This window comes from Myxocyprinus asiaticus, chromosome 6 (assembly GCF_019703515.2).
Source record: "Myxocyprinus asiaticus isolate MX2 ecotype Aquarium Trade chromosome 6, UBuf_Myxa_2, whole genome shotgun sequence".
Taxonomy (NCBI): domain Eukaryota; kingdom Metazoa; phylum Chordata; class Actinopteri; order Cypriniformes; family Catostomidae; genus Myxocyprinus; species Myxocyprinus asiaticus.
In genome coordinates, this window is record NC_059349.1 from 9,189,576 (window position 1) to 9,205,947 (window position 16,372).

Below are 16,372 nucleotides of genomic sequence, written 5' to 3' on the forward strand. Positions count from 1 at the left end.
GTTCATTTTGAATGAATCTTTTATGTGACTCAGAATAACGAGTAGTCTCAGAGAGTGATTCGTTCATTTTGTGTTGCCCGTGCATGCGCAACCTCCATTCGTTTGTTATGTGAAAACCGCATAGGCGCTGATCAGAAAACATAAATGATTGGTTCACCTTTCAACTCTTTTGTTCGTTCTTTTGTCACGTGACAGCCGTATACGCTATGCATTGCTCACACAGCAAACAGAAATGATTAGTTCACCTCTCGAGTCTTCTTGTCCAAGTCATTCGTTTTTTTGTCACATGACAGCCGCATACGCTATATACGGCTGTCACGTGACAAAAGAACGAACGACTCTGACCAGATGACCCAGGAGGTGAACGTCCTGTCTGCTGCTCCACCATCGATAACTGCTGGGCAAAGTCCTTGACGTTGTCGCCGAATAGGCCAACCTGGGAGATGGGGGCAGCAAGGAACCGTGTCCTGTCGGCCTCACCCATCTCGATCAGGTTGAGCCAAAGGTGGCGCTCCTGGACCACTAATGTGGACATCGTCCGCCCTAGAGACCATGCCGTGACCTCCGTTGCTCGGAGAGCGAGGTCGGTCGCCGAGCCCAGTTCCTGCATCAATCCCGGGGCGGAACTACCCTCGTGCAGTTCCTTAGTGCCTTGAAAGCTGAAAAGATCGGGACTGGGCAGTAAAAAGTGCCTCCCACAACCTAGTCAGCTCTTCATGCACTTCTGAGAAGAAAGGAATGGGGGCAGGGCGGGGCGTGGCTTTGAGCGGCGTCACGAGCCCAGGAACTAATCATCGAGCCGCGAGGGTTCAGGGAAGAGCGGAGGGTTCCACTCTAGCCCGACGCTCGCGGCTGCCCGAGAAAGCATATCGTCATCTCCGCGTCAGCCTGTGACTGGGCAACCGCACCCGAAGGGAGGAGCCCAGCTGATGCTTCCTCGTCCGACTGGACGAGCCCGCTCTCCGATGCTGCGCTCGAGAGCTCATCACTTTTGCTGGCTCCGAGTAAGAGGTCGAACTCGCCGTGAGACGAGCCGGCGGACTCATCCGGAAGCCCGATCAGGGCAGATGAGCATGCTGGGGAATGGGAGGTCCACGGGGGGATACCCGGCGGAGGCAGTCTCATTGGGGTCCCCAAATCGCCCCCAGTGCTAGCCACGCTGGCCTCATACCTGTGGGTAAAAGGACCGAGGCGGGGAGCCTCTGGTGTGACTTGCTTTCTTACGAAGGCAAGCCGCGACCGCACCGTTGCCATGGACATGTCCTAGCAATGAGTACATGATCCATCCACGAATGCTGTCTCCGCTTGAGCAGTGCCCAGACACGAAAGACAGTGATCGTGACCGTCAGAAGGCGAGAGATAACGAGCGCAACCAGGAATAACACACAATCAGAAAGGCATCTTTAAAAAGACGCGTCTTTAAAAAGACGTTCCGTGTGTGCCGCTATTTTAGAGAAATATACTCTTTTAGAGAAATATACTCTTATTTCTGCCAAAGCGCCCAGGGGCATTCTCTGCAATGCACCAGTGCAGAGGAGGGAGAAGCCGCTGAAATGCACCATCAGATCAAGCAGATGTGAATGAACAGTTGTGGGAATTCAGCTCAGAGAGCATGACCATTTGGCTCCGAAGAGAAAATCTGAATGAGTGGTTGCATACCAGCTCCTTTTATACCCATATGTCCGGGGGAGTGGCATGCAAATACCACTCGCCAATTTTCATTGGCCTTTTATCAAAGACCAGAGGTGTCTCGGGCTCCCAAGAGTGACCCCTAGTGTCACTACATCAACACAATGTCGAGTGAGTGACAGATAGAGAACTAATCATTTCTGTTTCCTCTGTGTGTGCATAGCATACTGCTGTCACGTGACAGAAGAATGAACAACTTGGACAAAAAGATTCCAGAGGTGATCTAATCTTTCTGTTTCTTATAATTTGTCCTTGGTTGCATTATAATTTTTTCCTTATTGGGACTATAATCAGAGTTTGCGTAAGTAGACATGTTGGGGTGGGGGGGGGGATTTGGCTATTGAAAATGTAACATTTTAATTTAATTCTGCTCAAATGGACGAAATGACTTCAATAAAGTTCATTTTGCTGAATGAGACTCAAAGATCCAAGTCAGTAAAATGATCCGATCTTCCCATCACTAGTGTTGAATGAATTCTTTGGATTGTCAGAGGATGATTTGTCGGACCCAGTTTGAATAGCGCCTTAGGAGTCCATCGTTCCAATTCAAAAGGACTTGGTGTGAATTGGCCTTAAAACATGGTCACATGCAATTGTTACCTTAAGGAGGTATTTCTAATTGATCCTTAAAAACGTCTTTCATTGGGGTAAAATAATGTAGTCAGGATTTTTGAATATTTTCATAAATCAATAAAACCAATTCAATTAGATGTTACTGCATAAGCACATTTTTTAGGTCACCCAAAAAATATGTATTTATTCATTGTTTTGAAGCTGGTTGACCAAGGAAGACATCAGCATGCCAGCATCTCATGATGGGGGCCAACATTAAAAACACAACATAGATGGCTTTTTCAGCAGGGTAGGTTGAGAAGTGCATATTTCAATGGTTGTACTTAGGCACACATGTTTAAAGGTGTTATCTTGTGCATCTCATGTTGTTAGAGTTAGCCTTTTGAAATATCTTAAAATCAGCTTTTCCTCATCAGCGCCAGGGGCATCAGAATTCTGAATGTAAAGTCACATGGTGTAAGCTGCTGATGATATTTGGCATAGCTAAGGCTGTTAATATTGAATTCAAGAGTCAATTTGACCACACATTCTGAGATGCCCTGGGCAGTGTTGGGTTGCTCAAAATAAGCAATCCACTACAAATGACTAATTACTTCTCTAAAATTGTAATCAGATTACTTTGCCTATACTTTTTAAATACTCTTCATAGAAAAGTTTTTGATTTTCCACTCAACAATAGACACATTAATTATTTTTAGACACTTGTTTATATATATAAAAATGCTTTTTGTATTTTGTTTTATGGGCATTTTTGCTTTTATTAGACAGTACTAAATGACAGCTAAGTGACAGGAGAGAGAGAGGAAATTGGATGGATTGGGACATGACGCAGACTGGAATCAAACCTCCATACCCATGAGGGCCACAGATCTAGTATTTTGTGAGCACCTCCTCTAACCATCACACCAATGCAATTGTATTTAAAAATTGGAAAGTACAATCTTTTAACATATGTCCAAATGAAGTAATTTATTTATTTTATTTTTTTGTGGAATAATGTTGCATGACATACAGCAGAATTTCTTGGCAGATCATAAAACACTTCCCATGTGGCTGATCTTTTGTGATTTGAAACAGGGCACTGGTAGCTCTCAAATGTGTTGCCTTCCTTTTAAATCACAACTGTATGGAAAGTAAAGTGTTTGTCATATTTCGTCCCACGTCTTCACAATGCTAATTTGTCAGCTAATTCATATTTCACACCCTTGAAAGGCAGAGAAAGCCATGTGTGTCAAAGCAAGTGAGCGTAATTTAGAGACACTTCTTCTCTGACAGTTTAGAAGGCAGCACAACGGAGACTAGCGATGCTTCTTAGCTCTGACCTAGATGAGAGGCGATGCTTGAGCTCTTAACACACAGCAGATTGAGCGGTGTGGTGACCTAGTTACCACCGGTTTGAAGAGCAGACATTCATCACATTAAATCATTCCTCATTTAACACAATGAGGCACAGTGATAATAAAAATCACATTATTTGCTTAGAGTGATAGTACAGGCCTTTTTGATGATGGACACGCATTTGTTCAGATTGAATCTTTTAATTTGAAACTTGTCTTCAGAAGTTTGATCATTCAGGCTGCACCTTTCCTACCTTCAATTCTTGGTAAGTGAAATGTTGTTTATTAATGATGCATAACTGCACCGTGGTCAAAGTTAGTAAATGAGTGAAACATTTAATGAGTGAAACAACATAAGCAGTATGCTCCATTTGAAAGAGATATTTCTTTATTGTTGTGCTTTGATGACAATTTATTTCCACCATTCAAAGAGTGCTAATTACTTTCATTAGTCCTGTCTGGATTTCATTTATAAAAAAAATTAAAAGGTCTTTCTCAGACAAATTTCATCCATCAGAAACCTGATTGTTATGGTTAAGAACTGAACTCTGTCACCTGCGGCGGTACCCTCACAAATGTTCTGGCAATTCAAGTTGTGAACTGTCATTTCGTAAATATTTGTATGTCTATGAAGTTATATATAAAAGGTTTTAGATTTTAGAAGCTGTTACAATCAGTATTAGGTGTAATCTGATTACAAAGTAATTACTAATTTATTAGTTACTGTAATCTAATAAATATTTTGAATTCATTTAAATATTTCAAAAAGAAGTGTAATTTATAACATTTTAAATTTGTGTAATCAGATTACAGATAATGAGATTACTGACTTTCAGTTAAATTAATTACTTTTAAGTATGTTACAAATTTCTTAAATGTATTCTATATAAATAATACTATTTAAAACTTAATTATGTTCATATGTACATTTGTGTGCATTCTGTGACAGCTGAAGAGTCACTTACGTGTCATCATTTCAGAGGAGTAATTAGTAATTTGTAGTGGATTACTTTTTGAGTAATTTACCCAACACTGCTTATAATTACATTTGTATGTTTCAGTGTCTATCCAAACCTACAGAAATGTACAAATACCTATGAATAATGAAATAACATTGAACGGTTAGTACACTTGCTTATTTGGGGAATGCAAGGGGGAAAAAAATGTAATCCTGAAATATCTGGTCAGATAGGTCACTTAAAGCAAAACAGTTAAGGCCTTATGAGTGTATGAACTGAAAAAAAAAAAAAAAAGAGTTTATTTTCTGTGCATATAACAGCAGCATTAGTACAATCCATGATAAATGCTGTAAATACCCATCCTCTCTCTCTCTCTCTCTCTCTCTCTCTCTCCATAGGGTCTCAGCTGAGCAGTTGGGGTTCATTTTAAGAATCGTGTGATAATGTGAATGCAACTGGATTAGCTGTAAAGACATCGGAGGAATATTATTAAACTCTTACACAGAAAAATACAGCACAAATACAAACAATCCCACTGACTGCGCCAATTTTTTCTGTTTGTGTACTGGATATAAAGCTCAGATGACTGGACCAGTACACCTTTGTGTTGAATTATCCTCAGAGGACTAAAGGGCTGTCTCAATGCTAACCATCTCCATGCTATTGAGAGGAATACAGACACAGGAGGATGTCAACAGAGGCAGAACTTCAAACAGATGTCAAACTCAGCGTAAAAAAGGAGTCCAGGAGAAGAGGTCAGTATCTCTATTTCTCTCTCTCTCTCTCTCTCTCTCTCTCATACACAGTAAAGATTCTTGAGAAATCTGAACATAAAAATTGATAATGAAATTGCATCTCTGTGCTGCATGCATTTAAGAAGTCTTCACTGTATGTTGGACTAGAGTAGCAGTTTACAAAAATGTGATATTCTGAGTGAACTGAGTATTTGTAAGAAAATATTTGTATGGAAAATCTTGTTATAACATCATGTTATAGGCAGTGTAGGTAGAAACTTTTGGGTTTATCTGTTTATCAAATGGGAATCACATTCAATATATGGATGAAAAACAGAACTAGCACATATATTCTGCTAGAACACACAAAAAAAGGAACTTAAGATACAAGGGCCGTCACTAGGGTGGTATGTCTATCTGAAATGTATAACACATTTTGGGTACATAATTACATATAACAAAACAAATGACTAATTTCAGGCATGCAGCTCTGAATGGCGGAAGTAGATAGGTTCTTTGAACTTGTTATCTGTTAGCAAATCAGTTCGCTCACATGTGATATGTCAAGCCAATCGGCTCACATGATGTTAGCTGATAGGCCCTTTGACATGTTATCGGGTAGCCAATCAACCTTTGTACTCTCTCGGGGGGGGGAATATATGAGATGAAAATATTCATCTCATTAGAATCTGAACTGTTAAAAACATGGGAAACTTGTGTTTTTATGCTTATTTTTTGTTGTTGTTATTATTGTATTAGTGAATGATTTGTTGAAGATCATCCTTGAATTCCTTCCATCTCCATAGCAACTGCTGCTTAACAACAATAATCCATGTGAAAAATAATTCAAACACACAGCTGTCACCCACAGACATGAACAAAAGCAACACAAACACACACATACACATAAATATAACCTGTGGCAATTCAGAGGCCTGTCAGAATAACAGACTCTCATTAAATGAAAAAACCTTCTGATGTAATGGCAACAAAAATAAAACTAAGACACTTTCAACAACCTTTCCTTAAATGTATGACACCAGATCAGAAAATTGTTTCACATTTGTAAAGCATCATAGTGGCTTTCTGTTATCTCGCTCTTCCATCTCACACCTCAAACTTTGAGCATTATAGGGCACATTATTCCCAGTTACTCATGAGGGACTTTCCTTGCGTACTGCATGCTGCAATTCACACTCATGAAAAATGTCTTAAAGTTTTTCAAACTTTTTCATGTATGGACTCCCAGATATGATGATTGCCTTGCAAGGCCAGACGACTGTCGCACAGGACTCCCCAGCTCGTGCTACACATCCATCATGACAACTTTGCGTCTGGCCAACTGATTGAGCGCAACGACCCTCTGATAGAACACAGGAGTTTTCTATATATCCAGCATGGGTAGACAGCGGGCAACGGCTCATCACTGCAAGATGTAAGAGACTGTGACCATGCATGATGGGGCACTCTTGAGTTGACCCAGCACTGAAGAGACTTCATGTGCAACAAGCCCAATTGGTTGACTGTGGCCACTGCAACCATTAATCCCAGATCCCACTGAAACAATTTTAGCGGCAAAGCTCTCCCTAGCTTGCAGCTCGTCAAGCATTGGAGAAAAGACTGAGTGTGTTTGTAGGTCAGACGGGCCAACATGGTCACCAGGTCAAGTTCCATCCCCAAGAAGGAAACTTGACGACTGGGCACCAACAAAATTTTTGCCCAATTGACTTTGAGGCCCAGAAACTCCAAATGCGTGAACAACAGGACCCTGTGCTTGCAACTTTTTATCACCAACCTTTGCTAAAAGCAACCAGTTGTCATGGAAATTCAATATACGGAGCACTGCATAAACACATTTCGTTAATGTGCAGGGAGATAGTGACAATCCGAAGGACAGGACTTTGAACTGATACATAGTCCTCTCAAAGGTGATTCTCAAGAATGGACGTGACATGGGGCAATTTGCATGTGAAAGCATGCATCTTTCAGCTCGATCGACACAAACCTGTCCAGCGGATGGATATGAGACAAGTTTTGTCTCTGAAAAACCATCTTGAACTAAGACTTCACTAGTGTTAGGGTAAGCGTCTTAAGGTATTGTTTGGATCATATCCATGGTGAGGAGACTTTGCCTTTCAGAGTACAATACAGCCGCATCACACACCATCAAGGTGGAGAACAGAACACTGCTGAAGCGAAGCGACCGCTTCATGAAGTGAAGCATGTAGCTGGAAGGCCACGTTACGACGGGCCTGAGAACAAAGTGGCTCGTCTACATCCACCGGAGTCTGAACGCCACCCACCTTTGTGGAGGGGTTGTTTAGTACAAATGAGTTCACACTGGGAACTGGAAAAGAGCTATTGGGAAATAGGAAAGAACATGAAAATCGTGCTTATACTTGCGACACAGAGGTACCTTGCCTTGGCAAGAGGTTCTTGTTTGCCTGTGACTGCTTTTTAGCTGTTTGGAATCGCTTGGTGAATGTGCTCATGACTTAGCATCATGAAGCACCAGGTCAGTAGCATCACACACCATCAAGGTGGAGGACAGAACACTGTTGAAGCGAAGCGACCACTTCACGAAGTGAAGCATGTAGCTGGAAGGCCACATTACGGCAGGCCTGAGAACAAAGTGGCTCACCTACATCGTGTAGTACAAATGAGTTCACATTGGGAACTGGAAAAGAGCTATTGGAAAATAGGAAAGAACATGAATGCTTGTACTTGAGCTTTGAGCAGCCACAATGAGGTCCGGCAACTTTTTTGGAACATGACAAACACTTGGCACAAAGCCAACAACACTGAAGACAGGAACAATGTTGTGAACATCTTCTCGTTCCTGGCAGCCAACAGCGTGGAAAGCGAGAAAAACTCTACAGGGACACGGAGAAGTAATCCAGGCCTTCTTTGGAGCTGGAGTAGACAGTTCCCAGTGACCCGTTCCATGGGCTCTGGTCCTTGCTTCATGGTACTCAAACCATCAGGAATGTTTGCCTTGTCCAGAGGAGGTTTTCCGCTGGGATGAGAGCCGGAAAGCAAATTTTATGCTTTGGCCACATCTGCTGCGTCCTAACTGCTGGCTCAGTCTCCACTTTCTGGGGAGCTGATGCAGCAGGGGTACTGAGCTTAGCAGGGCGCTGCCTCAAGCAAGAGCGCAAGCAAGCCGGCTGCTACACAGAGGTACCTCGCCTTGAAAAGAGGTTCTTGTACACCTATGACTGCTTTTTAGCTGTTTGGAACCACTCGGTGAAGGCGCTCATGACTTAGCAGCATGAAGCACCAGGTCAGTGGCTTGACGCAGCTCCTTGAAAGACTCGGGGCCTGGCCCATTCTTCTCTATGCCTTTAAGCAGGTCAGCCTGGTAGACCCTCAGCCTGGTAGAGCCTGACCTGCCACAGTGTAGACCTTGTCTACAAGCGAGGACATGACATGGCTTTGCAAGGTGCACTGGCCAGATTGTCTACCCCAGTGCAAAGGAGGGGTATAAATGGGCCACAACTATATCCTCAACTTGGGGAGTCTCAATACAACCCCTTTGCGCAGTCAAGCGTCGTGAAGGCCGCTGCACCAGAAATGTGCATTTGTGCAAAGTAGGGCGAAGACATGTTTTGACAAAGCTGATCATGCAGCTCGGGGAAAAAAGGCACAGAGTCACACCGACTTGGTAGGAACCATTCATCAAGCTGAGAATACTCATGCCTACTTGGAGTAAGTCACTCAAGCTGAAGCTTCTCGACCACCCGAGAGAGAACCTGTGCAATTTCCATGCCAGAGATTTTATTGCAGATTTTGTCCCTGAGGGGGAAATACCAACAAATTCATCGGCTGAGTGAGACCAGGCCTTACCTTCAGATGCTGCGAGCAATTTAGCATCTCTGTCTTCATCACAACCACCAAACATGATTGCACCATACACACCGATTGTGGGGTGCAGATTGTTACTGCCGAATTCAGTGGGCGAATATGCCTGTATTGGAGGCAGGTAGGCACAGGCATGCACCGGCAACAATTCCTCCTCAAACTCTCTGCGCTCAATATCCCAGCCTTGCGTGCCTCACGTATGGAGTTTGGTGGGAGGGAGGGAGGGAGGGATGGGGACCGGCATCATTCTACAGAAAGAAGGCAAGTCGTGAGCAAAGTGTCTTGAGTTTCACAGAGACAGAGACTTTTTATTGAGTCTAAAGCGTTTCGCAAATATTTTCCACCTTGTGAACTGTGTTATATGCTTGGGCTCAGCCCACACAGTAGCAGTATCAATAGCCTTTCAAATGCGGAAGTTATAAAGGTTATGCTGTTTGTCGGAGCACAAGCAAGGAGATGGAAATAACCCACTCGCTTTTAAAGGGCTTCAGAGATCGTCACTCATGGGAGGAGTTCCCATAGTGTCAGCTACTGACGCAGCATCTTGTTTCCTCTTTTAAGGGAACCAAGGTTACAGTCATGACCGAGATGTTTTTTTTAGGATTAATTATTTAAGAAGCATTAAGGGTTTTTGCAATGTGACCTTATTTTAATTGCAAATAGGCACATTATCTTAGTAGTCATCATGAGATTCACTCATGTAAAGCTTTTGGAATGTCCTTGTTATGGTCTGAAAAAAGAAAAGACAAAACTACTGTACTCTTTTCAAAGCCATCTTTCTGCACAATGTTTTGTTTCATTCTCACAAGAAAACTCAGTTGTATTGGCTGTTTTCATGAAAGTAGATCAGTGAATCTAGAACAACTTGTTGTCCTTTTATATGAAATGTGTCAGACAGCCTCAAATGTTCAGTAGAGCAGCACAGATGGCAGCAGATGGGATGAGGAAGATCTCTCTTCTCCAGATGCCCCAATCAGTCAAGAGGCTCTTTAGTTTTTGGAGGTTTGGCACAGGAACTCTATGACCTTTCAACCCCCAAGAAATGACTTACCACAAATTATACATGACTCAATGCAGAAATATTTATCAGATTATATTATGAACCAGACAACTGGGTTCCCAAGACAATGATAGGTATAATCTATGACAGAATTTGTCAGTTAGTAGACTTTTAGTTTGAAAAGTATGAAGATTGCTGTATATTCTGCTTCTTTTTATTTTTCTTAATTTTCTTCTTGATCATTTTGTAATTTAGCCTGAACCAATTAACACCCAGACTCTGACGCAGCATTGAAGTGACCAACTTGAAAGGGAAATGTTGTGTTCCAATAAAGTATATCAACATTTTTAAATCATCAATTTAATTTAGAAGCGACATTGCATGTTATGTTACAGGGATAGTTTTCCAAAAATTAAAATTCAGTCATTGTTTACTCACCCCTGTGTTGTTATAACCCCATATGTGTTTCTTTCTTTTTCTAATCACAAGGGAGAAACTGTGAAAAAATGTTGTGCTCAGTGATGTCATACAATGGCAGTTTATGGTGACCACCACTTCAAGCTTCAAAAGGATGAAAAAGTATAATTCATAAGTCTAATAAATTATTATATGAGCCTCATGTCTTGTTCTGAATGAATACGATAACGTTTGGTGAGAAACAAATGAAATCTAATTGATTATTTAGTGAAACTCTGACTGACTGTTGATCTCCTTTGTGAATTCATGAGGCTGCACAAGAGCAACAGCTCACACAGCCTCACTCGCGAGATTGGGTGTTCAAGCGAAAACTCATTTTGTTTATCTAAAAAAGGTCTGCAACAGTGATAGTAACAACAGAACACAACATAGTTGCACACATACCAGAGAACAGAACTTACAAAACAAGTCTGAAGTGTTTTAAGTCGAAGAATAGATGCATTTCTATGACCAGCCATATTTATTTGAACAGGAGTTCAAGTATTTAACTTGTTTTGAAGGATATCACTTTAACATGAATAAAGATTCTGTAATCATTTAATCATTATCTAATCATTTAATTTAAAGGGTCATGAAATGCTTTTAATAATGTTATAAAATAAATTTAACCAAAACAGTCACAATTTAGTAATATATGATCATTTTCCATCCTGTTTTGGCCCTCTGTCTGAAACACTCGGCTTTGGCCTAAGCGCCTCTTTAAAACCTTAACGTAAATGCCCACTGTTATGATTGGCTAACATGATGCAGCCCCTCAAATTCAGCAAACTCAATCAGAAGAGAATGAACCTCGACATTATAAAAGAAAATTTCTGGGTTTACACATAACACACATCCAACACATTGCATCTGAATATATGAAACTGTTCATCTGAAGCACAAATGTTAACACTGAGCTCCATAAACTGTCAAACAGTCATGACATTTGAAATATTCATGAAGAAAATGATTTACTTAAGTTTTTTAAGTGTTTTTGTCTGCCCCATCCTTCAATAACAGTTCCTTTGCAAAGCTTGAATTGTATCATGACTGTTCACAAGCAATCCATGCTGACGTGAGCCGAAAAAACGAACACATCATAGTCCACCAACAATTAAAAATAGTGCAGATGGGTGAAAAAAATTTGTCCATGACAGAGGCAGCAGCTGAATGAGAGAATTGCTTCTCCCTTTCAGAGTTATAACTTGACAACGCGTCTTTTAAAAGCGTCGAGATACATGGCAGCGGTGAAAGAGTCTGTGTAGTTATATATACAAAATAATCAAAAATAGTCCAGATGGGTCCCCTTTGGTATTATGTTAGGAATAGTTAGCCACAAAAGGCCTGCCATATTGACTTGAACTGTGTGCCAGTGTGCGGGGCCAAGGGTGCGATGATGCATGTTGTGGGATGTGTAAATACAAATGAGCAATGTTTCGTGATGTGACGAACAGACAGATTTCAAAACGAGATGTTTCAGCAGTGTGGCAACTATAAATAATCTTTTTAGACTGAGAAGGAAGTTTTGAGTTCTGAAATTTACAGTATGTTTTTATAGTACAGTTACCTCTTATATGTCTAAATATCAAGGTAAATCTGATTCTTCTTTTCATTACCTCTTTAATAAAAACATAAGATTGGTGTGGAACACAAAAGGAGTTTTCACAAAAGCACCAGAAAGGCTATGCATTCTTCTCTTGCACTATAGTCCAAGACTTCTGAAATAAAACGATAGCTTTGGTCAAGAAACAGAAAGAGCATTTTATTGCTTTTAATAATGTTATTCATTATTTCCCTCTGCTGAGGTTCTGGCATCTTACTCGTGATCATGTTCAGAGCACACTGACAATTTGCTAGTAGTCTCGCATAGCCAGACCTTTGACTAAAACGGCAAAGTTACCAGTTAGACAAGAAAAGCCCTCTAACTGACACGTAAAGCAATCAGCATAGTTGGTTTTGTCAACACATGCCATTTAGGGTTAGGGTTATCAGAGATATATCATACCATAATAAAAGGCCGACATTGGGAAATAAATTGTTTATATAATGGTACGCGAGTGATTGCAAAGAAGACACATGAGAAAATAGCATACAAAGTCTAAGCACAGAAAACCTTACAGAGTATTTCACAGACATAATTAAGTAAACAAAGCTTTCTGTGCCTTCCATGCCTGAATTTTTCTTTCAGCATTTTGGTCGCTCAACACCTTTAGTGCTCACCTTTATCTGACCTCTCCACTGTGCTGAATTTCTCCACTGTGAGCACTTTTGTTTGGGATTATGTATAACATTATACCTCAGAACTGCCTTCCAGAAATATAATGTAACCCTTGACATTGTATGAATATGAATAAAGTGGAATGCTGAATATTAATGAAGCAAAAGCAGTAAATTATCCTGAAAGCAACAAGCTTGACATTTTCACGGCTGCATTAATATATGGTTCAAGTGAATCCATTCATGTTAAATCTCCTGAATAATAATAATAAAAAAATCTTCAGTCTGCTTGAATGCTTTGAATATCAACCACAGAATGTTACAAGAATCTTTTTTGAAGCTACTGTCTTCACTCTTGGAATTAGGTCATTGTTTTACCGGTATTGTGATATAATTAATATATTAATGATGTAGTTTCCCTGGAGCAGTTCCAGTCAAATTATCTTTTGGTTATCGCCTAAAAGAATGTGTTATGCTACTGTATACAGTCAATAAGATGATTAATGTTTGTACTGGATCATATATACTGCATACAGTTTATCAAGGACATGGTTTTAGCATTGTTTTTTTTTTTTTTTTGGAAAAATTCAGCAAGGCTAGAGTAACTGAAGGAAAAAGAGGAAAGTGTGAATGTGAACAGCTGGAAGTGTTTCTGTGGGAATATTTTTTTTTATGGCATTGGCATGTGGTGTTTGCCTGTGTTTTTAAACTTTATCCTCTTTAATATCTCTAATCTGGCCCTGACTCCAGTAGCCTTTTCACTGTAAACAGCTCAGCTTAACAACCCCAGCAGTGTATAAATCCAAAGAGAGTTTTGCTAGTCATGTACAGTATTTTCACGCTGATATTTACTCAGTTTTAATATGTTATAATATTTTGACTGAAAAGGTTTAGGTGCGAGATATATATTACTGTCAACAAAAACTGTAAAATATTGTTTTATTTTTAAGCTGTAACACACTGCAATAGATGCTTCTAGTGTAGACAGCTTCATTAATTATAATAAAAGTGTCCCTTTTACTTTTCATGTGTTGTGATGCGCCTCTCATGTCCATTGTAACAGACTGAAAACACTGTGAATTCGGCAACAAGTGGTCCCAAGTTTTGCTGCTGAAATCAGTCCGAAATTCAAATCACTGCCCCAGTGGACGAAGCTGGAAGTGTTGTTGAACAGTTTGCAGGTGAAATGTCCACAGGGTGGTGCCAAAAGTGTGGGGCGTTTTTTTTATTTTATTATTTTTTTTTTATTATTAACTCTATCCTAAACCAAACTGTCAGTGGAGAAAAAATGCAATTTTGGAGTAAAAATGCAACTTCTGAATCACGCTCCCCATTGAATGCAGAAACGGTGTCTCGGAGGTTGTTTGCACAATGCTCTATCAGTAGCACCACAGGGAATCTGAACATTTCATTTAATTCAACAATTGATGCAAAAATATCTGATGAGGGTTGGCGCTTGTCAGTAATTCGGTAAAATGGAGTCAATTTCAGGGAACATGGACATTCGGATGCAGCATGTTGATGTCCCATGTGATCATGTTGAGTGTAGACAGGGTGTTAGGTTAATGAAGTATATAAGCATAACACTATATTCCAATTCTTCTTATTAAAGCTATTATAAAATTTTCAACAATACCACTTTAATATGCTATTTCTCTAAGAAATGTTAACACTAGTGATTGTTTGCTTGTGCAACCTGACCAGACCAACATAGCAACATTGTCTCAATTCCATTGACGCTAATGGCGCAGCTTTAATAAATTTAACTATTAGTGTCATTTGTCATATTGCTGTTGCCACCATTTTATAAAAGCAATAAGCCACTCAAGGTCTCGACAGTATGTTCATATACAATTTTAAAGTTAGATTTAATTCAGACTAAATCAATAATTCTTCTTTATAAAATGTACTCTCATATAAACACTTTTTTTTTTATGTTTTTTGCCAGTTCAGATGAATAGTCCTACAGTACATAATGTCATTATAGCTCGACTTCGTCCAGCATGTATACACCTTGTTAAGTTTGTTAAGTTTGATGAACAAATAAGGGAATCAGAGTGGCTAGAAGAAGATACTCTGAGAAGCTGAAAAACAAGTTTTCAGCTAACGACCCTGCATCAGTGTGGAGTGGCATGAAACAACTTATGAATTACAGGATTCCTTTCCCCAACCCTGTGGTGGATCAACAACTGGCTGATGACCTGAATGTGTTCTACTGTAGATTTGAAAGGCCCAATCTCACACCCCACACCTACTCTGACCTTCACTTCACTCAAACACCAACAACTCCTGCAACCCCCCTCCTACCCCCTCCTGCTACTCAACCTGCACTTAAGATCTGTGAAGATGATGTGAGCTGCATCTTTCGACTACAAAGGATAAGGAAAGCACAGGGCCCAGATGGCATTTCACCTGCATGTCTTAGATCCTGTGCTAACCAGCTGGACCCCATCTTCACACAGATCTTCAATAGATTACTGGAGCAGTGTGAAGTCCCATGCTGCTTCAAACGTTCCACTAATCATCCCCATCCCAAAGAAACCAAAAATCACAGGACTTGATGACTACAGACCTGTCGCCCTGACGTCTGTGGTCATGAAATCATTTGAGAGACTGGTGCTGGCCCACCTGGAGAACATCACTGGACCCTTTCTAGATCCCCTTCAGTTTGCTTATCGAGCAAACAGGTCTGTGGATGATGCAATCAACATGGGATTGCATCATATCCTGCAACATCTGGACAGACCAGGGACATATGCAAGAATCCTTTTTGTGGACTTCAGTTCGACTTTCAACACCATCATCCCAGCTATACTCCAGAATAAATTACACCAACTCTCTGTTCCCATGTCTATCTGTCAGTGGATTACCAGCTTTCTGACGGACAGGCAGCAGCTTGTGAGACAGGGGAAATTCACTTCCAGCACCTGTACAATCAGCACTGGTGCCCCCCAGGGATGTGTGCTCTCCCCACTACTCCTCTCCCTCTACACCAATGACTGCATCGCCAAGGACCCCTCTGTCAAGCTCCTGAAGTTTGCAGATGACACCACTGTCATCGGCCTCATCTGAGATAACGATGAGTCTGCATACAGAAGGGAGGTTGAACAGCTGGCTGTCTGGTGCAGTCAAAACAACCTTGAGCTGAACACGCTCAAAACGGTGGAGATGATTGTGGACTTTAGGAGGAACACCCCAACACTGACCCCCCTCTCCATTCTAAACAGCACTGTGGCAGCAGTGTAGTCATTCAGGTTCCTGGGCACTACCATCTCACAGGACCTGAAGTGGGAGACACACATTGACTCCACTGTGAAAAAGGCCCAGCAGAGGTTGTACTTCCTTTGCCAGCTGAGGAAATTCAACCTGCCACAGGCGCTGCTGATACAGTTCTACTCAGCGGTCATTGAGTCTGTCCTCTGCACTTCAATAACTGTCTAGTTTGGTTCAGCTACAAAGGAAGACTACAAAGGACAGTTCGGACTGCTGAGAGGATTATTGGTTGCCCCTGCCCCCCCTTCAAGAACTATACACTTCCAGAGTGAG

At 41.0% G+C, this 16,372-nt stretch overlaps 1 protein-coding gene across 4 annotated transcripts in view; it reads left to right on the forward strand.

Moving 5' to 3' along the window:
- Nucleotides 1–16,372, forward strand: part of dab1b (DAB adaptor protein 1b) — a 111,817-nt gene that overhangs the window by 21,994 nt on the left and 73,451 nt on the right. For 3 of the 4 annotated variants that reach the window (XM_051699544.1, XM_051699546.1, XM_051699547.1), the window contains exon 2: nucleotides 4,957–5,313. In XM_051699544.1, the coding sequence (XP_051555504.1) occupies nucleotides 5,247–5,313 (67 nt within the window). In that variant the 5' untranslated portion in view covers nucleotides 4,957–5,246. Of the gene's footprint in view, nucleotides 1–2,415; nucleotides 2,552–4,956; nucleotides 5,314–16,372 lie in introns of those variants that run through there. The other variant, XM_051699545.1, reaches the window with a different exon arrangement.